Raw genomic sequence first — 24,883 nt, forward strand, 5'->3', positions numbered from 1 at the left:
ACAAAGCAGCCCGTTTGACCGGCACCCCATCCACCACCTTAAACATTCACTCCCTCCACCACCGGCGCACCGTGGCTGCAGTGTGTACCACCTACAAGATGCACTGCAGCAACTCGCCAAGGCTTCTTCGGCAGCACCTCCCAAACCCGTGACCTCTACCACCTAGAAGGACGAGGGCAGCAGGCGCACGGGAACACCACCACCTCCAAGTTCCCCTCCAAGTCACACACCATCCTGACTGGGAAATATATCGGCCGTTCCTTCATCATCGCTGGGTCAAAATCCTGGAACGAACTCCCTGTGGGAGCACCTTCACCACACGGGACTGCAGCGGTTCATGAAGGCGGCTCACCACCACCTTCTCAAGGACAATTAGGGATGGGCAATAAATGCTGGCCTTGCCAGCAACGCCCACATCCCATAAACGATTAATTTTAAAAAAATATACGGCACAGAAACAGGCCATTCGGTCCAACCAGTCCATGCCGGTGTTTATGCTCCACTCGAGCCTCCTCCCGTCTTTCCTCATCTAAATCTATCAGCCTAACCCTCTATTCCTTTCTCCCTCATGTGCTTGTCTAGCCTCCCCTTAAATGCATCGATACTATTCGCTTCAACCACTCCCTGTGGTAGTGAGTTCCACATTCTCAACGGCTCAACAAGAGGAGAGCTCGCTACCATTAAGAGTGTCTAGTCCTGAGTGTGGGCCAGTCTTGGTTATTTCCGTATTGTCGTAAAACCATCATGAATAACAAATCACATTCCCACAGTGCAGCCTTAAAATGAAAGCAGAGTGCATATAAGATTCTGAGGGGGATTGACAGGGTAGGTGCCGAGAGGCTGTTTCCCCCTGACTGGAGAGTCTAGAACTAGGGGTCACAGTCTCAGAATAAGGGGCCGGCCATTTGGGACTGAGATGAGGAGAAATTCCTTCACTCAAGAGGAGGGTGAATCTTTGGAATTCTCTGCCCCAGAGGGCTGTGGAGGCTCAGTCTTTGAGTATATTCAAGGCTGAGATCAATAGATTTTTGGACTCTAGGGGAATCGAGGGATATGGAGATCAGGCAGGAAAGTGGAGTGGAGGTCGATGATCAGCCATGATCTTATTGAATGGCGGAGCAGGCTCGAGGGGCCGAATGGCCAATCCTGCTCCTACTTCTTATGTTCTTAAGTACAGTGCAGCCCCTTACCATGAATAACTCATACACTGACGACAGAAACCCATTCCTTACCTGGCCTTCATGTTGCACTTGGGACTGACCGTCACTTCACATATGCCATCATGGCAGTCTTTACCCACAAGGCTGTGCGGGTGGGGCTTGTATGGGTCGTCTTTGGTTACCAAGGAAATGATCACTCTGACTTCACCTTGCCAATTCTGGATCTGGACGGAGGAGATAAATGCAATAAATCATTAACTGCCCCAGGACAGTTTGATCCCACCATTTGATTGAAAGAAGGGCGTGCATTTCTATAGCGCCTGTCACGACCTCAGGATGTCCCAAAGCACTTTACAGCAAATGAAGTACTTTTGAAGTGTAGTCACTGTTGTAATGTGGGAAACACAGCAGCCAATTTGCACACAGCAAGGTCCCACAAACAGCAATGTGATAACGACCAGATAATCTGTTTTAGCGATGTTGATTGAGGGATAAATATTGGCCGCAGGACACGGGGGAGAACTCCCCCTGCTCCTCTTCGAAATAGTGGCCGTGGGATCTTTTACGTCCACCTGAGAGCGCAGACGGGGCCTCGGTTTAACGTCTCATCCGAAAGACAGCACCTCCGACAGGGCAGCACTCCCTCAGCGCTGCATTGGAGCGTCAGCCTAGATTTTTGTGCTCAAGTCTCTGGGGTGGGACTTGAACCCACAACCTTCTGACTCAGAGGTGAGGGTGCTGCCCACTGAGCCACGGCTGGACACTAATTGAAACTATCCAACTGGAGGAATAGATTTTAAACACATCCAAGGACCAAGTTATGTTGCTACTAGGTACAGGCCTATTGGGGGGGGGGGGGGGGGGGGTAAAAGAGAGTTCAATTCGATGCAGGAAATCTCCAATTTAATTCCGGAAGAGATCGTAGCTCCGAGGACTAGAATTCCCCACCCATGTGATTCACGAGAGTCTGAATGTAAAATTGGAGGATCACCATCACTTGGAGGGTCATTTCTGTGGTTGATGGGCCTCCTTTGAATTTACTCTCCTGCCTTCCACCAATCCAATAGCGGTCTTTAAAATTATGAAGGGGTTTGATAGGGTAGATGTGGAGAAGGTGTTTCCACTTGTAGGAGGGAGACCAAAACTGGGGGCCATAAATATAAGGTAGTCACTAATAAATCGAATAGGGAATTCAGGAGAAACTTCTTCACCCAGAGAGTAGTTAGGTGTGAGTTCAAGTCCCACTCCAGAGACCAGAGTATAAAATCTAGGGCCCAGTGCCAGTACTGAGATACAGAGTGAAGCTCCCTCTACACTCTCCCATCAAACACTCCCAGGACAGGTAGAGCATGGGTTAGATACAGAGTGAAGCTCCCTCTACACTGTCCCATCAAACACTCCCAGGACAGGTACAGCACGGGTTAGATATGGTGCAAAGCTCCCTCTACACTCGACAAGCACTCTGGTCAGTTACAACACAGATTGTATGTAGCTTTACTCTGCCTTTTATTTACTCTATCAAAACCCCTCATAATTTCTGGCTGTGTTATTTCTGATTACGAGGACCGAACTTGTAAGTTTAGGAATGTTGAGGCGTGTCAAGCTGGGGGAGCGCTGCACGGTCGGAGTTGCTGTCTGTCGGGTAAGACCTTAAACCGAGGCCCCGTCTGCTCTCTCAGGTGGATGTAAAAGATCCCACGGGAGATCGAAGAGGAGCAGGGGAGTTCTCCCCGGTGTCCTGGCCAATATTTATCCCTCCACCAACATCACACAAAAAGAACCCCACAGATGATCTGACCATTATCTCATTGCTGCTAAGTGGGAGCTTGCTGTGCGCGAATTGGTGCTGCATTTCCTACATTACAACAGCGACCACACTTCAAAAGTACTTCATTGGCTGTAAAGCGCTTTGGGATGTCCTGAGGTGGTGAAAGACGCTATAGAAATGCAAGTTCTTTCTGTAGGTACACAGATACTGTGTATTGTAGAAAGGTAGAATCGTAGAATAGTACAGCATGGGAGGAGGCCATTCGGCCCATCGAGTCTGCGCCGGCTCTTTTGAAGAGATGATTTGGTTTTTGCAAGTTTTTATAGAAGATACATCAAATCATTGGTCTAATTAATGCAATTAGGCTCAGTGGGGTAGCACACTCGCCTCAGAGTCAGAAGGTCGTGGGTTCAAGTCTCACTCCCGGGACTTGAGCACATAAAGCTAGGCTGACACTCCCAGTGCAGTACTGAGGGAGTGCTGCACTGTTAGAGGTGCCGTCTTTCGGATGAGACGTTAAACCGAGGCCCCGCCTGCTCTCTCGGGTGGACGTAAAAGATCCCACGGCCACTATTTTGAAGAGGAGCAGGGGGAGTTCTCCCCGGTGTCCTGGGGCCAATATTCATCCCTCAATCAACATCGCTAAAAAACAGATTATCTGGGTCATTATCACATTGCTGTTTGTGGGAGCTTGCTGTGCGTAAATTGGCTGCCATGTTTCCTACATTACAACAGTGACCACACTTCACAAAGTACTTCATTGGCTGTGAGGGGCTTTGGGACGTCCTGAGGGTTGTGAAAGGCGCTGTGGAAATGCAAGTTCTTGCCTTCATTCTCAGTCCATCCCTGGCACACAGTTTCTTTTGTGACGCATTGTCCTGTACATCACCGCAGGCTGAAGGGTAATTCAAGAGATACGTTTAACAAAGAAACCACGGGCAGGTGTGTTGGAATCCACCACAAAATCTCCCTCTGTGGGCCTCGCCCGCTGACCGTGGGAATTCACCTCAGACTACGCCTCAAACTCCCGACTAAAACTCCCCCAATATTCCACACGCCAAATAAAGCCAGCCAAAAAAAAAACTCCTGCAAAAGCTATTCCTTCGAAAAGCAGTGCTTTGGTTACGCAGAATGTTTGCGATTTACCCGTCCCGTCTCCAATAAGTGCCTCTTGCTGCTTTTCGCACGCTTAACGCATCTACAAAACTGAACAGATATCGGCTCGACACGCCTCGACATTCCCTAACTTACAAGTTCGGTCCTCGTAATCAGAAATAAAACAGCCAGAAATTGTGAGGGGTTTGGATAGAGTAAATAAAAGGCAGAGTAAAGAAAACTTTACTCTACGTACAATCTGTGTTGTAACTGACCAGAGTGCTTGTCGAGTGTAGAGGGAGCTTTACTCTGTATCTAACCCGTGCTGAACCTGCCCTGGGAGTGTTTGATGGGACAGTGTAGAGGGAGCTTTACTCTGTATCTAACCCGTGCTGTACCTGCCCTGGGAGTGTTTGATGGGACAGTGTAGAGGGAGCTTTACTCTGTATCTAACCCATGCTGAACCTGCCCTGGGAGTGTTTGATGGGACAGTGTAGAGGGAGCTTTACTCTGTATCTAACCCATGCTGTACCTGCCCTGGGAGTGTTTGATGGGACAGTGTAGAGGGAGCTTTACTCTGTATCTAACCCTTGCTGTACCTGCCCTGGGAGTGTTTGATGCGACGGTGCAGAGGGAGCTTTACTCTGTATCTAACCCGTGCTGTACCTGCCCTGGGAGGGTTTGATGCGACGGTGCAGAGGGAGCTTTACTCTGTATCTAACCCGTGCTGTACCTGCCCTGGGAGTGTTTGATGGGACAGTGTAGAGGGAGCTTTACTCTGTATCTAACCCGTGCTGTACCTGCCCTGGGAGTGTTTGATGGGACAGTGTAGAGGGAGCTTTACTCTGTATCTAACCTGTGCTGTACCTGCCCTGGGAGTGTTTGATGGGACAGTGTAGAGGGAGCTTTACTCTATATCTAACCTGTGCTGTACCTGCCCTGGGAGTGTTTGATGGGACAGTGTAGAGGGAGCTTTACTCTGTATCTAACCCGTGCTGTACCTGCCCTGGGAGTGTTTGATGGGACAGTGTAGAGGGAGCTTTACTCTGTATCTAACCTGTGCTGTACCTGCCCTGGGAGTGTTTGATGGGACAGTGTAGAGGGAGCTTTACTCTGTATCTAACCCTTGCTGTACCTGCCCTGGGAGTGTTTGATGGGACAGTGCAGAGGGAGCTTTACTCTGTATCTAACCCGTGCTGTACCTGCCCTGGGAGTGTTTGATGGGACAGTGTAGAGGGAGCTTTACTCTGTATCTAACCTGTGCTGTACCTGCCCTGGGAGTGTTTGATGGGACAGTGTAGAGGGAGCTTTACTCTGTATCTAACCCTTGCTGTACCTGCCCTGGGAGTGTTTGATGGGACAGTGCAGAGGGAGCTTTACTCTGTATCTAACCCGTGCTGTACCTGCCCTGGGAGTGTTTGATGGGACGGTGTGGAGGTACAGAGCAGGATCCCAGAGCAGGACTTAGCTTATGGTTTGCTGAATTGGTTGGACTGGGTAATAGAGAATTACATAGAATGTACAGCACAGGAACAGGTCCATGTCAGTGTTTATGCTCCACACGAGCCTCCTCCCATCTCTCTCCATTCCACCCCATCAACATAACATTCTATTCCTTTCTCCCTCATGTATTTATCTAGCTTCCCCTTAAAATGCATCTCTGCTATTCACCTCAACCACTCCCTGTGGTAGCGAGCTCCACATTCTAACCACGCTCTGGATAAAGAAGATTCTCCTGAATTCCTTATTGGATTTATTAGCTCCTCGGCGGGAGGCTCGGAGGTCGAACCGGTAGGAGGGGAGGCGGCCAGCGGACCGAGGGCGGGAAAAGCAGGCCCTGGAAGGTCGGACACCGCGGGAGGCTCGGAGGTCAGACCGGGTGGAAGGAGAGCCAGGGAGAAGCAGGCCCCGGGACGTCGGTACCACGGCGGCTGAAGATTGTCAGGCAGGAATGCGGGAAAGGCGGAGCGAGGCGAGAGCCGACCCTGTTGTGATGGCGCCGATGAAGATGGCTGCCGTCCTTGCGGGCTCCGTGCGTTCCAGCAGCTAAGTGTCCTTTGCTGCTTGGTGCGCTCGGCTCGTTAAGAAAAAAGCATTTCACTGACTGGATTTCACTTGTTGCATTTGGTTATGTGACAAATAAAATTGAATTTGAAAATTGAATTTTAGTGACTATCTTTTATTTAAGGCCCCTAGTTTTAGACTCCTCCACAAGTGGAAACATCTTATCTATATCTACCCTATCAAACCCCTTCATAAAAGAGCCCCAGTCCATTCAATCTTTCCCGATAGGTAGAACTTCTCAGTTCTGGCATCATCCTTGCAAAGCTTTTTACAGCTTCTCCAGTGCTTCTGTATCCTATTTTTGTAATATGGAGACCAGAACTGTGCACTGTAAATTTATTAGTGGCATAGTGTTGTGAGTCAATGACTATTTTCCTCAATTGACTGTGATCAACCCATTGGCTTGTGTGGAGCATCAACACCGGCATGGATCTAGTGGGCCGAATGGCCTGTTTCTGTGCTGTAAATACTATGCAACACTGTTGGTGCCACTGATTGTGCAGGGGAGGTTTCTTGGGACAGTCACCCATACCGGCAGCACCTCCCAAACCCACGACCTCTACCACCTAGAAGGACAAGGGCAGCAGGCGCATGGGAACACCACCACCTCCAAGTTCCCCACCATCCTGCCTTGGAGATATATCGGCCGATCCTTCATCGTCGCTGGGTCAAAATCCTGGAACTCCCTCCCTAACAGCACTGTGGGAGCACCTTCACCACACGGACTGCAGCGGTTCAAGGCGGCAGCTCACCACCACCTTCTCAAGGGCAACTAGGGATGGGCACTAAATGCCGGTCCTTGCCAGCAACACCCGCATCCCGTGAATTAATTTTTTAAAATATCAGTTGGGCTCAGTCCACTCACATACAGCACACACCAGATAGGACAGACAACGCGGCTCTTTCTCAAGATGAAACATGGAGCTCACCTGGATGGTCGGGAGGGTTTTGTTGTGTTCGGTCGTGTTCTCTCCAGGGATACTGCCAGCTGACCGGCCCTCACACTCGTAGCGAAACCGCATCCCCCGCTGCTTTGGCTGTTCCATTATGACCAGTTTGGGGGCCTCCCCTTTCACCGGCACGTTCGGGAAGGAACGGCTGAAATTCCGGGACGCAGCCGGGCTCCTGCTCGGTCGGTTGGCGGCTTTCCTCCTCATGTCAGACAAACCGGCGTCCTTGCTGGCCAGCTGGGGCGGGCCGGTACCTCTACTGACCAGCTGGGGCGGACCGGTGCCCCTACTGACCAACTGGGGCGGACCGGTGCCCCTACTGACCAGCTGGGGCGGGCCCGTGACCATTGGCATTAGTTCTGCAGCCCATCCAGGTACCTGGTCCATGAGTCGATTCCTGATCACCCCTATTTGGGGATCAGTGAGATCACAGGAGTGAGAGTTGGTACCTTCTCCCTCTTCGAGCTCCTTCAAGATGAATTCATTTAATATGTTCAGATCTGAAAAATAAAAATAAAACCCATAAACACCTCAACCAGAGCTTCTTGCTTCCTCTGTAGTTAATGGGTGACCATTGAACGCCTGGAACTATCTCTGCTCTGCGGCGAGAACGTGGCTCAGAGGCTGGAGAAGCTGCAATTGGCCTCCGTGCCCAGTGGGAAAGGGGCAAATGAGGGAGGGCGTATTAAACCGTCCCAGGGCGCTTCACAGGAGCGTTACCAAACAAAATTTGGCTCCAAATCTACATAAGGAGATATTAGGGCAGGCGACCAAAAGCTTGGTCAAAGAGGCAGGTTTTAAAGAGCATCTTAAAAAGGAGGAAAGAGAGAATTCCAGAGCTTAGGGCCCAGGCAGCTGAAGGCACAGCCACCAATGGTGGAGCGATACAAACCGGGGATGCGCAAGAGGGCAGAATTGGAGGAGCGTGGAGATCTTGGAGGGTTGCAGGGCTGGCGGGGTTCACAGCGATAGGGGAGGGGCGAGGGCCATGGAGGGAATTGAAAACAGGGTCGGGAATTTTAAAATCAAGGCGTTGCTCAACCAGGAGCCAGTGTAGGTCAGCGAGCACAGGGGGCGATGGGCGAACGGGACTTGGTGCGAGTTGGGACACGGGCAGCCGAGATTTGGATGACCTCAAGGATATGGAGGGTGGCAGGCCGGCCAGGAGTGCGTTGGAACAATCGAGTGTGGAGGTAACAAAGGCATGGATGAGGGCTTCAGTAGCCGATGAGCTGAGGCAGGCTCATCAGATGCAATTTTCTTTTTTCCAAAAAGTCTGCGTAGCTGATCTCATCTGAAGGAGGAGGGTGCGTGACTGTCGGGATGCTCCATCAGCCAGGAATCCACATTCCTGATCTCGGGGTGCTAGGATCTGCTAACTCTAGATTGCTAATACTAGATTGATCCCTGGGAGGAGAGGGTTGTCCCATGAGGAGAGATTGAGCAGATTGAGCCTACACTCTCTGGGGTTTAGAAAAATGAGGGCTGATCTCATTGAAACATAAAAGATTCCGAGTAGGATTGACAGGGTAGATGCTGAGAGATTGTTTCCCCTGGCTGGAGTGTCTAGAACTAGGGGGCACAGTCTCAGGATAAGGGGTCAGTCATTTAGGACTGAGATGGGGAGGAATTTCTTCCCTCAGAGGGTTGTGAATCTTTGGAATTCTCTACCCCAGAGGGCTGTGGATGCTGAGTCGTTGAGTATATTCAAGACTGAGATCGATAGATTTTTGGACTCTAGGGGAATCAAGGGATATGGGGATCGGGCGGGAAAGTGGAGTTGAGGTCGAAGATCAGCCATGATCTTATTGAATGGCGGAGCAGGCTCGAGGGGCCGAATGGTCTACTCCTGCTCCTATTTCTAAATGTTCTTATAACTAGGCACAGATGAAGGACTTCCTGGTCAGACTGACTGCGACTCACTGACTTAACCAGTTCTTCCAGATCCAAGTAGGAATTATCTCCAGACTTGTATTTACTCACCGAAATTCTGGTCCGCCTGTATTGGTCCACTGGCACCTGGAGAGTTAAGAGGAGAAAAAAAAAGGATAAATTGATTTTATAAAATTGTCCATAGCGTGACAACAACCTCTGTCGGAGGGGAGTCTCTTCCGCCACTTGCACGACAGAAGGGCTCTGGAAGTAGCAGACTAGTAGGCCCAATATGCCCATCCATGTTCCACAGAGCTACCTCATCGTCCCACCAGAAAGCAGTCAACGTTTTCAAAATTCTCATCCTTGTTTTCCAATCCCTCCATGGCCACACCCCTCCCTATCTCTGTACTCTCCTCCAGCCCCACAACCCACTAATTCTGCCCTCCTGAGCATCCCCGATTATAATCGCGCCACCATTGGTGGCCGTGCCTTCAGCTGCCTGGGCCCGGAGCTCTGGAATTCCCTCCCTAAACCTCTCCGCCTCTCTTTAAGACGCTCCTTAAAACCGACCTCTTCGACCAAGCTTTTGGTCACCTACCCTAATTTCTCCTTATGTGGATCGGTGTCAAACTTTTTGTCTTAAAATACTCCTGTGCAGCGCCTTGGGACGTTTTACTATGTTAAAGGCGCTATATAAATACAAGTTGTTGTTGTTTTCCTGGTCAGCCTCCCATCGCCCACCCTCAGCAACAACTTGTATTTATATAGCGCCTTTAAAATGTAGTAAAAACATCCCGAGGCGATTCACAGGAATATTAAAAAAGACAAAAATAATGACACCGAGCCACGTGAGGAGAAATTAGGGCGGGTGACCAAAAGCTTGGCCAAAGAGGTAGGTTTTTAAAGGAACGTCTTAAAGGAGGAGAGAGAGGCAGACTTAAACAAACTTACACTCATCCAAAGCCAGAGCCTCTCCAGAAACATGTCTAACCATCCCAGACTGTCTGCTGCAGTGCCCTTCCTTGGTAGCCTCTGTACACAACTGCATTGCCCTGTAGGTGAAAGTTTCGACCCCCAGACAACATTTCACATGGCGTGCAAACACCCAGTATTGACCAGTTGGGCTGAATTGTCGGATTCTGTGCTGTAGGATTCTATGTAATTCTATTAACATTGACCCAATTCCTGATATTGCAACCCTTCACGAGTGAACTTGCCTTGGATTAGACATTTAGTCAACTCTCTTCATATAATCTTGAATTATTATTTTGATAAATGTATAAATTGTGTCACCTTAAAGTCTCGTCTTATCCAAAAAAATAAACAATTTCCTTACTAGTGTGTCAACCTGTAGCTCAGTGAGTCACACACTCTCTCGCCTCGAAGTCAGAAGGTCGTGGGTTGAAGTCCCACTCCAGAGACTCGAGCACAAAAATCTAGGCCGACTCTCCCACTGCAGTACTGAGGGAGTGCCGCACTGTCGAGGGTGCTGTCTTTCGGATGAGACGTTAAACTGAGGCCCCGTCTGCCCTCTCGGGTGGACGTAAAAGATCCCAAGGCACTATTTCGAAGAGGAGCAGGGGGGAGTTCTCCCCGGTGTCCTGGGGCCAATATTTATCCCTCAATCAACATCACTAAAACAGATTATCTGGTCATTATCACATTGCTGTTTGTGGGAGCTTGCTGTGCGCAAATTGGCTGCCGCGTTTCCTACATTACAACAGTGACTGCACTTCAAAAAGTGCTTCATTGGCTGTAAAGTGCTTTGGGACGTCCGGAGGCTGTGAAAGGCGCTACAGAAAGTCTTTCGTTCTTTTCTCTTTCCTCATGACTGAAGTCCTCGACACCGGGAATCGCCCACTTTGCTGGACTCTGTCCTCTCAGTAGTGACCTTCCGACACCCCAGCGGTACACAAATTAAACCGGATTTTACCCAAGTCAAAAAAAATCCTCACCGCACGCGGGCACAGGCAGACAGGTCAGTGATCAGCGGCGGAGGAAGCAAGGCCTCTGACCACAAGTACCTGGAAACAAGCAGGAAACCTTATTCAAGCAGAGAGAGGTGAATGGGCTGCCTCCTCGGTGGAGCCTCCCCACTCCGCGCTGAGCTCCGGCAGAGACTGAACAAGCCAGGCTGCGGACCTCTGTAAATAAAGTGGCGCTGGAACAGGAAGAGAAACTCAGGAAAGAACTGCAGCCCACGCCAGACGTCAATGAGAGGCTAGTTTTCCCCCCCCCCCTGTCCCACATAGCCAGAAACCAGAGCCAATAATTCCCCCTCTCTCCTCCCCACCCTCCATTACAGGAACTTTTCCTGCCTGGCGGTTAGCTCTCAAGAGATTTGAGAGCGAGATTTCCCCAAAAAAGGAAGTGGCGTAATGTATATTTCTATCTGGATCATCACGCTGGCTTCCTCCTCCCCCTCCCTCCCCCCCCCACTTCTGCCAACTGCGAATTCAGGAGAAGTTACAAGCAACAGCTTTCCTGGTTCAGTCCGAGCGATACTATGATCCCATCAGAATACGACTGAACCGCTTAGTGCTGTTGCGACGTCATCAGGATGAGACTGAACCTCTTGGGCAGACTGAAATTTGCAAAAACCCAAGTCTCGGCTTTGAACAGAGAAGAACGGAGTCAGCAGTGTCAAGTGAAGTCCTACTACCGAGTAATCTGGGCACGGGCAGGGCAGCTGCCAAGGAGGCCTGACACGACAGAGGTCAGGGTTGTACACAATGCCCAGTGCCCGAGAGAACATTACCTCACTGCTCTTTATAGACTAAACAAGCGACAACGCGGCTAACGGACACGCCAACTCGTCGCCGGAGATCTCACTTCCTCCTCCTCCCTCCTCTCCGAATCCGCACTATGCAAAGCTGTTCAATCCCAGTCCATGCTCGATCCCCTTATGCATCCAGCTGCAATCCCTGGATGGTGATGGGGACTGAGAAGGAAGGGAATGAAGGGAGGCCGGGGGGGGGGGGGGTGGTGGAGGAAACAGATAGGGAATAGTGGAGGGAAAGAAAGACAGACTTTACATTTCTTCTTCTTAGGCAGTCCCTCGGAACCGAGGATGACTTGCTTCCACATTAAAAATGAATTCTCAGGTGACTGATGAGTCCAATGCGGGACCTACAGTCTCTGTCACAGGAGGGGCAGACGGTGGTTGAAGGGGCGGGTGGGGTGCTTGGGTTGACATACGCTCCTTGCGCTCCCGGCGAAGAGACTCGAGGTGTTCGGCACCTTCCCGGATGCTTCTCCTCCACTATGTGCGGTCTTGGGCCAGGGATTCCCAGGTGTCGATGGGGATGTTACACTTTTTCAAGGAGGCTTCGAGGGTGTCCTTGAAGCGTTTCCTCTGCCCACCTGGGGCTCTCTTGCCGTGTCGGAGTTCCGAGTAGAGCGCTTGTTTTGGGAGTCTCGTATTGGGCATGCGGACAATATGACCTGTCCATCGGAGCTGATCGAAGCTTTGACCACGCTCGATGCTGGGGATGTTGGCCTGAGCAAGAATACTGAGGTTGGCGCGCCTATCCTGCCCATGGATTTGCAGGATCTTGCGGAGGCAGCGTTGGTGGTACCTCTCCAGTGCTTTGAGGTGCCTGCTGTACATGGTCCATGTCTCTGAGGCATACAGGAGGGCGGGTATCACTACTGCTCTGTGCTTAGTGCCGGGTTTCAGGCCCTGGTCTTCAAACACTCTCTTCCTCAGGCGACCGAAGGCTGCACTGGCACACTGAAGGCGGTGTTGGACTTTGTCGTCGACGTCTGCCCTTGTTGACAGTAGGCTCCCGAGGTATGGAAAGTGGTCCACATTGTCCAAGGCCTTGTCGTGGATTTTGATAATCGGGGGGAAAGAAAGACTTTTCATTTCTATAGCGCCTTTCACCACCTCAGGACTTCCCAAAGCACTTTACAGCCAATGAAGTACTTTTTGAAGTGTGGTCACTGTTGTAAATGTAGGAAACGCGGCAGCCAATTTGTGCACAGCAAGCTCCCATAAACAGCAACGTGACAATGACCAGATCGTCTGTTTTTAGTGATGTTGGTTGAGGGATAAATACTGGGCCCCAGTACACCGCTGCTGGTAGTTGTGCAGCTGCCAAGAGGCAATGTCTTCAGGAGAGGAGAGAGAGAACAAAAAAAAAACGAACAAGTGGCTGCTATCGGAGCCAGAAAATAAAACTCCACTCAACTGAATACCTAGAGTTGCCAACTGTTTGGACATATTGCCAAAGGTTTCATCGCAGGACCTTCAATCACCCCGCCCAGTCAAACAGCCTTTCCGCGCCCCCCCCACCCCCCAACTCTTCCTCTTCCTATTTTTTTTTTATCACTGTGAAGCACATGGGCAGCACGGTGGCATAGTGGTTAGCACTGTTGCCTCACAGCGCCAGGGACCCGGGTTCAAATCCGGCCTCGGGTGACTGTCTGTGCGGAGTTTGCACATTCTCCCCGTGTTTGCGTGGGTTTCCTCCGGGTGCTCCGGTTTCCTCCCACAGTCCAAAGATGTACGGGTTAGGTTGATTGGCCATGATAAAAATTGGCCCTTAGTGTTAGGGGGGATTAAATATGTGGGGTTACGGGGATAGGGCTTGGGTGGGATGGCTGTCGGTGTAGGGACCGGGTGCTAGGGTTTGGATGATCAGCCATGATCTCGTTGAATGGCGGAGCAGGCTCGAAGGGCCGAATGGCCTGCTCCTGCTCCTATCTTCTATGTTTCTATGTAGTGGAGGGAGATGTGTTGGAATCTTGGAAGCAGGGAGTTGGAAGAGATTGAAGAATCTGGGAGAGAGAGAGATTGTAATCGCTCCACCATTGGTGGCTGTACCTTCATCTGTCTGGGCTCTAAGCTCTGGAATTCCCTCCAGAGGATGAGGCCTTGGTATGCCACCTTACCACATCGCTCGGAAACAACTCCAAGCATGCTGCATTCAGCGGGTTCCTTTGATGTGCGGGCAGCATCGTTACGTCAGCAAGCGCAGCAGCAATTTTACACATGAGCAGGAAGGAGAACAACAAGTTAACAACAACGTGCACCGAGGCGCTTTACAGGAGCGTCATCAGACAAGATTTGACACCGCGCCACACAAGGAGAAATTAGAAGAGGTGACCAAAAGCTTGGTCAAAGAGGCAGGTTTTAAGGAGCGTCTTAAAGGAGGAAAGAGAGGTAGCGAGGCAGAGAGGTTTAGGCAGGGAATTCCAGAGCTTAGGGCCCAGGCAACAGAAGGCACGGCCACCAATGGTGGAGCGATTATAATTGGGGATGCTCAAGAGGCCAGAATTGGAGGAGCGCGGAGATCTCGAAGGGCTGCAGGCAATGTTCACATAAAGCTGTGCGGCCTCGGGGCTCTGCAGCTCCCACGTAGCCGACTCTTTTTTCATTCGTTTGTGGGATGTGGGCGTCGCTGGCACGGCCAGCATTTATCACCCATCCGTAATTGCCCTACGAGAAGGTGGTGGTGAGCCGCCTTCTTGAGCCGCTGCAGTCCCTGTGGTGAAGGTACTCCCACAGTGCTGTTAGGGAGGGAGTTCCAGGATTTTGACCCAGCGACGATGAAGGAACGGCCGATATATTTACGTCAGGATGGTGTGTGACTTGGAGATGGTGGTGTTCCCATGCGCCTGCTGCCCTTGTCCTTCTAGCTGGAAGAGGTCGCGGGTTTGGGAGGTGCTGCCGAAGAAGCCTTGGCGAGTTGCTCCAGTGCATCTTGTAGACGGTACACACTGCAGCCACGGTGCGCCGGTGGTGGAGGGAGTGAATGTTTAAGGTGGTGGATGGGGTGCCAATCAAGCGGGCTGCTTTGCCCTGGGTGGTGTCGAGCTTCTTCAGTGTTGTTGGAGCTGCACTCATGCGGGCAATATCCAATGTAACCATGTGTGGGACTGGAGTCACGTGTAGGCTAGACCGGGTCTGAGTGAGCAGTTCACTTCTGTGAAGGATATTGGTTGAACCATTTTAGGTTGGGGGTTGTTTTTTTTTCCATGTATTACTACATTTATTGGATTTTTTTTTCGCCCCGGCGGGATTTCAACTCGCGACCTCCTGCGTTGGTAGCCACTCCGCTGCCGCGTCCGTACCTGCAGTTGCGGCCATCGCCCGTGCACCGCGCCCTCGCTCTTTACACTGCCTCCCCGTCTCTCTCTCTCTTTCAGTTTTGCTAATCTCGGCATTCAGTGCATGAAGAAGGAGATTGTGAAAGTTGTAGAGCAGCGACTGAAACTCAGGATTGACCCCTTCAACGGTAAGACGGTGTCTACAACAACAACTTGTATTTATATAGCGCCTTTAACCTAGTAAAACGTCCCAAGGCACTGCACAGGAGTATTTTAAGACAAAAAAATTTGACACCAGTCCACATAAGGATAAGTTAGGGCAGGTGACCAAAAGCTTATTTTTAAGGAGTGTCCTTTAAGGAGGAGAGAGGGGTAGCGAGGCGGAGAGGTTTAGGCAGGGAATTCCAGAGCTTAGGGCCCAGGCAACAGAAGGCACGGCCACCAATGGTTGAGCGATTATAATCAGGGATGCTCAAGAGGGCAGAATTAGAGGAGCGCAGATATCTCGGGGGGCTGGGGGGGGGGGGGGGGGGGGGGGTGTTGTGGGGCTGAAGGAGATTACAGAGATAGGGAGGGGCGAGGCCATGGAGGGATTTGAAAACAAGGATGAGAATTTTGAAATCGAGGCGCTGCTTAACCAGGAGCCAATGTAGGTCAGCGAGCACAGGGGGGATGGGCAAACAGGACTTGGTGCGAGTTAGGACACGGGCAGCTGAGTTTTGGATGACCTCAAGTTGACGTAGGGTGGAATGTGGGAGGCCAGCCAGGAGTGTGTTGGAATAGTCAAGTCTAGAGGTGTGGTGCGAATGTTACTTGCCACTTAGCCCAAGCCTGAATGTCACCCAGGTCTTGTGGCATGCAGTCATGGACTGCTTCATTATCTGAGGAGTTGTGAATGGCGCTGAACACTGTGCAGTCATCAGCGAACATCCCCACTTCTGACCTTATGACGGAGGGAAGGTCTTTGATGAAACAGCTGAAGATGGTTGGGCCTAGGACACTGCCTGGAGGAACTTCTGCAGCGATGTCCTGGGGCTGTGATGATGGACCTCCAACAACCACAACCATCTTTCTTTGCGCTAGGTATGACTCCAGCCAGTGGAGAGTTTTCCCCCTGATTCCCATTGACTTCAGTTTTACTAGGGCTCCTTGATGCCATGCTTGGTCAAAATGCTGCCTTGATTTCAAGGGCAGTCACTCTTACATCACCTCTGGAATTCAGCTCTTTTGTCCATGTTTGGACCAAGGCTGTAATGAGGGCGGGAGCCGAGTGGCCCTGGCAAAACCCAAACTGAGCATCGGTGAGCAGGTTATTGGCGAGTAAGTGCCACTTGATAGCACTGTCGACAACACCGTCCATCACTTTGCTGATGATTAAGAGTGGACTGATGGGGCGGATGGATTGGATTTGTCCTGCTTTTTGTGGACAGGACATACCTGGGCAGTTTACCACATTGTCAGATAGATGCCAGTGTTGTCGCTGTACTGGAACAGCTTGCCGGCTTTTAAATGCTGGTCATCTTCCAAAATTCTAGACTCGGGCACAGTTCCCATGGATTGGAGGGTAGCTAATGTAACCCCACTATTCAAAAAAGGTGGTAGAGAGGAAATGGGGAATTATAGACCGGTAAGCCTGACATCGGTAGTGGGGAAAATGCTAGAGTCCATTATAAAAGATGTAATAGCAGAGCACTTGGAAAACAGTGACAGGATCGGACAAAGTCAACATGGATTTACAAAAGGTAAATCGTGCTTGACTAATCTACTGGAATTTTTTGAGAATGTAACTGGTAGAATAGATAAGGGAGAACCAGTGAATGTGGTGTATTTGGACTTTCAGAAGGCTTTCGATAAGGTCCCGCATAAGAGATAAGCGTGTAAAGTTAAAGCACATGGGATTGGGGGTAAGGTACTGACTTGGATAGAGAACTGGTTGGCAGACAGGAAGCAAAGAGTTGGAATAAACAGGTCTTTTTCCGAGTGGCAGGCAGTGGCTAGCGGGGTACCGCAGGAATCAGTGCTAGGACCCCAGCTATTCACAATATATATTAATGATCTAGACAAGGGAACTAGATGTTATATCTCCAAGTTTGCAGACGACACAAAGCTGGGTGGGCGTGTGTGCTGTGAGGAGGATGCCGAGACACTCCAGTATGATTTGGACAGGTTGGGTGATTGCATCTGCCATGCATCTGCTCAATATAATGTGGATAAATGCGAGGTTATCCACTTTGGTGGCAAAAACAGGAAGGCAGATTATTCTCTGAACGGTAATAGATTGGGAGAAGGGGAACAAGACCTGGGTGTTCTTGTGCACCAGTCGCTGAAGGTAAGCATGCAGGTGCAGCAGGCGGCTAAGAAGGCAAATGGTATTTTGCCTTCATAGCAAGAGGGTTCAAGTACAGGAACAAGGATGTCTTGCTGCAGTTGTACAGGGCCTTGGTGAGACCACACCTGGAGTATTGTGTGCAGTTTTGGTCGCCTTATCTGAGGAAGGATGTTCTTGCCATGGAGGGAGTGCAGCGAAGATTCACCAGGTTGATACCTGGGATGGCAGGAATGACATATGAGGAGAGATTGGGCTTATATTCGCTGGAGTTCAGAAGAATGAGAGGGGATCTCATTGAAACTTATAAAATTCTAACAGGACTAGACAGACTAGATGCAGGAAGGATGTTCCCGATGGCGGGGGAGTCCAGAACCAGGGGTCACAGTCTAAGGATAAGGGGTAAGCCATTTAGGACCGAGATGAGGAGGAATTTCTTCACCCAGAGAGTGGTGAACCTGTGGAATTCTCTACCACAGAAGGCAGTTGAGGCCAATTCATTAAATATATTCAAGAAGGAGTTAGATATATTTCTTAAGGCTAAAGGGATCAAGGGATATGGGGAGAAGGCAGGGACAGGGTACTGAATTTGGAAGATCAGCCATGATCTCATTGAATGGCGGAGCAGGCTCGAGGGGCCGAATGGCCTACTCCTGCTCCTATCTTCTATGTTTCTATGTAAATAGGTACGCGTGGTATTTTGAATGGGCCGTGCAGCCCCTTAAAGAGGCCCATGCACCCAAAAAAAGAACTAAAAGGAACATTGGTTGTAGGGCTGTAGGAGGTTACAGAGATAGGGAGGGGGATGAGGCCGTGGAGGGATTTGAAAACAAGGATGAGAATTTTAAAAATCGAGGCGTTGCCGGGCCAGGAGCCAATGTAGGTCAGCGAGCACAGGGGGGCGATGGGTGAACGGGACGGTGCGATTTTGACGATGTTGGTTGAGGGAGGATTATTGGCCAAGACACCAAGGAGAACTCCCCCAGCTCTTCTAACAGCAGAGCTGTAGAGGCTGGGGCCTGTGGAACCATGCTTAAGCAAGGAGTCAGCGCCTTCAGGAAAAGAAGGAAGTGGGAGGGAAGAAAAACACAGACACCGAAAGATCAGCGGAGTTGCGATAAGAGGAATAGGATTGGGATAGTGTCGAGAAAATGGATTTGCAAAAGGGGAGAAAAAGAGGGAGTGGAGCGGAATGAGGTTTAGATCAGGTTTGAGCCACAAGGCAAGAAGGCATACGGGATACTTGCCTTCATTAGCCGAGGCACTATAAGAGCAGGGAGGTTATGCTTGAACTGTATAAAACACTAGTTAGGCCGCAGCCAGAATACTGCGTGCAGTTCTGGTCACCACATTACAGGAAGGATGTGATTGCACTCGAGAGAGAGGGTGCAGAGGAGATTTACGAAGATGTTGCCTGGGCTGGGGAATTTTAGCAGCGAGGAAAGATTGGATAGGCTGGGGTTGTTTTCTTTGGAACAGAGGCGGCTGAGGGGAGACCTAATTGAGGTGTATAAAAATGATGAGGGGCCTAGATAGAGTGGATAGGAAGGACCTATTCCCCTTAGCAGAGGGGTTAATAACCAGGGGGCACAGATTTAAAGTAATTGGAGGTTTAGAGGGGAGTTGAGGAGATTTTTTTTCACCCAGAGGGTGGTGGGGGGTCTGGAACTCACTGCCTGAAAGGGTGGTCGAGGCAGAGACCCTCAAAAAGTTCTTGGATATGCACTTGAAGTGCCGTAACCCACAGGGCTACGGACCAAGAGCTGGAAAGTGGGATTAGGCTGGAGAGCTCTTTGTCGGCTGGTGCAGACACGATGGGCCGAATGGCCTCTTTCTGTGCCGTAAATTTCTACGATTCTATGATGAACATGTCAGGTGCGCTCATCTTCTGTCTCAGCTCACTCTAAAGGCTCTCCCCGGTCTAAAAATAATGGCAGGAGGCGGGTCCCGCCATCCTGTGGGCGACTGACTCAAGTTAAGCTTTTTTTTTTTGAGAGAGAGAGTGAGAGAGAGAGAGAGAGAGATGTGCCGATTAAGTTAGTCAATCGACCGCAAAGATTCGAGAACTCAGAAGGGCAAAGATGACAAACAAGCTCGCTCCCAAACACTGAACCTCCACGATTCCATGTTTCATTGAAACTTGGACCGGAGTTCACCGGGAAGCGAAGAGGAGCCAGAATGGGAGTCCGCTTCTTACATTGCAACAATATTTCTTCACACCCAATAACGCTTCAGAAACCTTCATTTCTGTGGCATCTTTTCAAGTGGACTTTCCCCCTCCCCTTTAAAGAACATAAGAATTAGGAGCAGGAGTCGGCCATTCGGCCCCTCGAGCCTGCTCCGCCAATCAATGGCTGATCTTCAACCTCAACTCCACTTTCCCGCACCGATCCCCATATCCCTCGATTCCCTTAGCCTCCTTTAACTGGTACCTGCCCCATGTCCGGTGCCAATGATGAGGTTGACCTGATATTCTGCTTCAGCTTTTACATTCTCTGAACGGGTCTCCAGTGCCCCGCACACAATTTGTGACTTGCAAGCTGGGGGGGGTGGGGAAAACAGCCCCACGAAACTCAGTGAACTTTGGCCCCATCTCACCATTGAGAAAACCTAAAAAAACGTTTTGCACCGACAGAGGCAACACAGGAAACAGAGGAAAAGCCATTTCCAGAGTATGGTCGGGTTACTGCCTCGCTCTCCACTATCACGATGAACATTGCTTCTTTGAACTTGCCTCTATCGCGTCTGCTACATTCTAAAACACACACACACCACATTTTATGACAGATCCAAACTAATCTAATAATTAATTTTTTTTTTTTTTTTTTACAACATTACAACTATTCTCTGATCTCAGGCAGCTACAGTTCTGCCAAAGGGTCATCGACCTGAAACGTTAGCGCTGTTTACTCTCTCTACAGATGCTGCCTGACCTGCTGAGTGTTTCCAGCATTTGTCAGCTAGTTAGCTGGCTTTGCCCACTGGAGCAATGGTCTTAAAGGCACAGGCCAGGTTATCGGTCACCCATCACAACCACACTGCAGACTCAAGACGGCCCATGACTGACGCCATGGGAGGTCCATTAGTACATAAATAAAATTCTGGCGTTCAGCACGTCTATTGCACTCCAGAAATCACACAGCAGACGTCACAGTCCCGATGCCAGCTCTCTAAGTGTCCCCGTTATGCAAAACAATCTTTTTTTCCCCCTTAATAAAGGAGAGCCAGTAATTGACTTGCAGTCTGAAATTTACAAATAGTTGCAATCAACATTCCCGTTTAGCTGCACGGCCGCCCAGCGGTCTGGAGGTCCCGCGCAGGCCGCTCACCGGCTTTACAAATAACCGCGCACGCCCGAAAAATTGGACGGGCCGCGCAGCCAGTTAAACAGAGTCCCGCGCGCACCCAAATAAACAGGGAGCATTGGTCACAACTGCCCTCGGATTGACTCCGGCAGCAGTTCCTTCGATTTGCCCATCAAGAACAGCACCCAACATGGCAGAGGCCAAGTTAGCAGCAACAGTGTGCCTCAGACCACCTGCGCGCAATGCAATGACAGGAACACATCCCTCCCACCAGCTCCTTAGAGTCTGCCCAGACCCGTCACACCGGTTTATCAGTTCCCCCAAAGTCCAGGTAGGCCGACATAAAGTCGACTCTGCAAGGTTTGTCCAGTATCACTCGTTTTGGATTAGAAGTGCCACCTATTTACATCGAGTCTACAGCTCAGAAACAGGCCATTCGGCCCAGTGCGTCGTACCAGCCTCCTCCCACCCTACTTCATATCCTTCCATTCTGTTCTCCCTCATGTGTTTATCCAGCTTCCCTTTAAATGCATCTATATTATTCGCCTCAACCACTCCCTGTGGTAGCAAGTTCCACATTCTCACCACTCTCTGGGTAAAGAAGTTTCTCCTGAATTCCCGATTGGATTGATTGGTGACTAGCTTATATTTTAGTACCTTGGGACGGTGACCTCAGATTGACTTTTGGTACATTCTCCAGTACCCCACTGTCCTGCAACATTGCACCCACTTTCTAAAAGAATGCAAAGTGTAACTTTGTGTCTTTAAATGGGTTTGCAAGCTGCACCACTCTGTTCATTAACCTCCCTCCTGACACCCACACTGCCAAGTCTCCACTGAGTACCCCAGGACTCACCTCCAACTGTAGCATTCCAGCCCGCCCCGCCAGAATGGAAGAGGGAATGGACAGAGTCAATATCCAGTTGGGAAGGACCTACATCACAGGCTGAGTGCTGGGTACAGGGGCGGCGCATCAAACAGCAACACAAACATCGAACTCACCCGCCTTGAGGGGGGCGGAGGAAAGGACGTTCGAGACAGACAGTCACAGGGGGGTGGGGGACACAGACAGACATTCACAGGAGGTGGGGGACACAGACAAAGTCACAGGAGTGGGGAGGCAGAGACAGACAGTCACGGGGTGAGGAGGCAGACAGTCGCAGGGGGTGGGGTGGGACAGAGACAGATGGGGTGGGACAGAGACAGACAGGGGGTGGGGTGGGGTGAGACAGACGGGGGCTGGGGTGGGGTGAGACAGACGGGGGCTGGGGTGAGACAGACGGGGGTGGGAGAGACAGACGGGGGTTGGAGAGAGAGAGAGACAGACAGGGGTGGGGTGGAGAGAGACAGACGGAGGTGGAGGGTGGGAGAGACAGACAGGGGTGGGGGAGTTGCTGACACCCACCTGTGTGGCTGAGAGTCTCCGGGAGCTGCTTCTTGTCCCTCATTGTGCTACTGCTGTTGCTCTGGGCTGTGTTGCGCCGCTCTGTTTATTTCAGTTTCTCTTTTTTTTTGTTACAGCGCTGGAAATTCCCAGCCGGAGCTCGCGCGCTGATTGGCCGCAACCCTCAACGCCGCGCGCGCCGGGGGGAAGCCCCCAGCACGTGATCCGGCCGAGTGACGCGCAATCGGTAGCCCCGCCGCCAGCACCGGGAAACCCGGACCGGAGTCACCAGCAAAAAAAACACGGATCGGATCGCAACCAAAAACCCGGACTGGATCGCAACCAAAAACATAAGAAATAAAAGCAGAAAATGCTGGAAACACTCAGCAGGTCAGGCAGCATCTGTGGAGAGAGAAACAGAGTTAACGTTTCAGGTCCATGAGTTTTCGTCAGACTAGACAATTTCATTCACTTTGCCTCCAATTTCCACCCTTCCCTCACCTTCACATGGTCCATCTCCGACTCTTCCCTTCCCTTCCTCGACTTCTCCGTCTCCATCTCTGGGGATAGGCTATTGACCAATATTCACTCCAAGCCCACCGACTCCCACAGCTACCTGGACTACACTTCCTCCCACCCCGCCTCCTGTAAGGACTCTATTCCATTCTCCCAGTTTCTCCGTCTCCGCCGCATCTGCTCCGACGATGCCACCTTCCACACCAGTGCTTCCGACATGTCTTCCTTTTTCTTCAACCGAGGATTCCCCTCTACCGTGGTTGACACTGCCCTTGACCGTGTCAGTTCTATCTCCCGCACTTCTGCCCTCACCCCTGCCCCACCCTCCCGGAACCACGATAGGGTTCCCCTTGCCCTCACCTTTCACCCCACCAGCCTCCACATTCAACGGATCATCCTCCGCCATTTCCGCCACCTCCAAAGTGATCCCACCACCAAACACATCTTTCCCTCCCCTCCCCTTTCAGCATTCCGTAGGGACCGCTCCCTCTGAGACACCCTAGTCCACTCCTCTACCACCCCCAGCACCCCTTCCCCTTCGCCCGGCACCTTCCCGTGCAAGTGCAGGAGATGCAACACCTGCCCTTATACCGCCCCCCTTCCCACTGTCCAGGGCCCCAAACACCCCTTCCAGGTGAAACAACGATTTACTTGTACTTCTTGCAGTCTAGTATACTGCATTCGCTGCTCACGATGTGGTCTCCTCTACATTGGGGAGACCAAATGCAGATTGGGTGACCGCTTTGCGGAACACGTCCGTAAGGGTGACCCCGAGCTTCCGGTCACCTGTCATTTTAATTCACCGCCCCATTCCCACTCAGACCTCACCGTACTCGGACTCTTGCATTGTTCCACGGAAGCTCAGCGTAAACTCGAGGAACAGCACCTCATCTTCCGATTAGGCACTTTACAGCCTTCCGGACTCAATATTGAGTTCAACAATTTCAGATCATAACCTCGGCCCCCATTACATTTTTACTTATTTTTTATCCCCAACTTTGTTTTGGCCTTTTCCCCCCCCTCCCCTTTCTTTTTTTTTTCTCTCTCCCACACGGCAGCTGTCTCTCACTCTGCCAGTGCATTTCACACCTAATCTAGAGCCGTCTTTTGTCTCCACTAGTCCTATCACCATCTCGTCTCGTTTTGAATACCTCTTAATGTCTCTTCATTTCTCTTTTGTTCTCTCCCAGCCTGGCCTTTCAATCTATTTCATTTCCTGTGCCTTTCCAGTCTTGACAAAAGAGTTTGACTCGAAACGTTGACTATTTTCTCTCCACGGATGCTGCCCTGGCCTGCTGAGTTTTTCCAGCATTTTCTGTTGTTATTTCGGATTTCCAGCAACCGCAGTATTTTGCTATCGTACTGTCCCCATATCCCTTAGTGCCCCAAAATTTATCGACCTCTGCCTTGAATATACTCAAAAACCCTGATCCATTCCAGCCACAATCAAATAAATCTGTAGCTGCGGTACCGAAAGGGTTACTCAGACTCACCTACAGTCGGCTAATGTTATACTGGCATTGAGTGGGCTGGCAGGCATATTGGATACCAGATGTAATATTATCACTTTATAAGTTTACTATTCAGATCAGATGTTAGACTGAGGCCCCGTCTGCCCCCTCGGGTGGACGTAAAAAAGGTCCCATGGCACTATTCCAGCGAAGAGTAGAGGAGTTCTCCCCGGTGTCCTGGCCAATATTTATCCCTCAACCAACATGACTAAACACAGATTATCTGGTCATTATCACATTGCTTTTTTTGTGTCTTATAATCGCTCCTGCGAAGCGCCTTGGGACGTTTTATTGCGTTAAAGGTGCTATACAAATGCTAGTTGTTGTTGTTGTTGTGAGCTTGCTGTGCGCAATTTGGCTGCCGCGTTTCCTATATTACAACGGTGACTACACTTCGAAAGCACTTCATTGGCTGTGAAGCGCTTAAGGATGTCCTGAGGTCGTGAAAGGCACTATAAACATAGAAACATTGAAGATAGGAGCAGGAGTAGGCCATTCAGCCCCTCGAGCCTGCTCCGCCATTCAATGAGATCATGGCAGTTCTCTATCCAAGTCAGTACCTTACCCCCAATCCCATGTGCTTTAACTTTACACGCTAATCTCTTCTGCAGGACCTTATCGAAAGCCTTCTGAAAGTCCAAATACACCACATCCACTGGTTCTCCCTTATCTATTCTACCAGTTACATCCTCAAAAAATTCCAGTAGATTAGTCAAGCACGATTTACCTTTTGTAAATCCATGTTGACTTTGTCCGATCCTGTCACTGTTTTCCAAGTGCTCTGCTATTACATCTTTCATAATGGACTCTAGCATTTTCCCCACTACCGATGTCAGGCTTACCGGTCTATAATTCCCTGTTTTCTCTCTACCACC

General features: G+C 50.5%; 1 protein-coding gene across 1 annotated transcript in view; it reads right to left on the reverse strand.

Annotated features, from left to right (window-relative positions):
* Positions 1–22,172, reverse strand: part of LOC147096712 (uncharacterized) — a 55,613-nt gene extending 33,441 nt beyond the window's left edge. Inside the window, 4 exon segments of the mRNA XM_085973313.1 lie at positions 1,233–1,384; positions 7,017–7,537; positions 9,021–9,056; positions 22,003–22,172. Of these exon segments, the coding sequence (XP_085829439.1) occupies positions 1,233–1,384; positions 7,017–7,537; positions 9,021–9,056; positions 22,003–22,045 (752 nt within the window). The 5' untranslated portion in view covers positions 22,046–22,172.
* Positions 22,173–24,883: the final 2,711 nt, after the last annotated feature.

Source organism: Somniosus microcephalus, chromosome 34, assembly GCF_052327205.1.
Source record: "Somniosus microcephalus isolate GS21.2 chromosome 34, FLI_Smic_1.0, whole genome shotgun sequence".
In the NCBI taxonomy this organism is placed as follows: domain Eukaryota; kingdom Metazoa; phylum Chordata; class Chondrichthyes; order Squaliformes; family Somniosidae; genus Somniosus; species Somniosus microcephalus.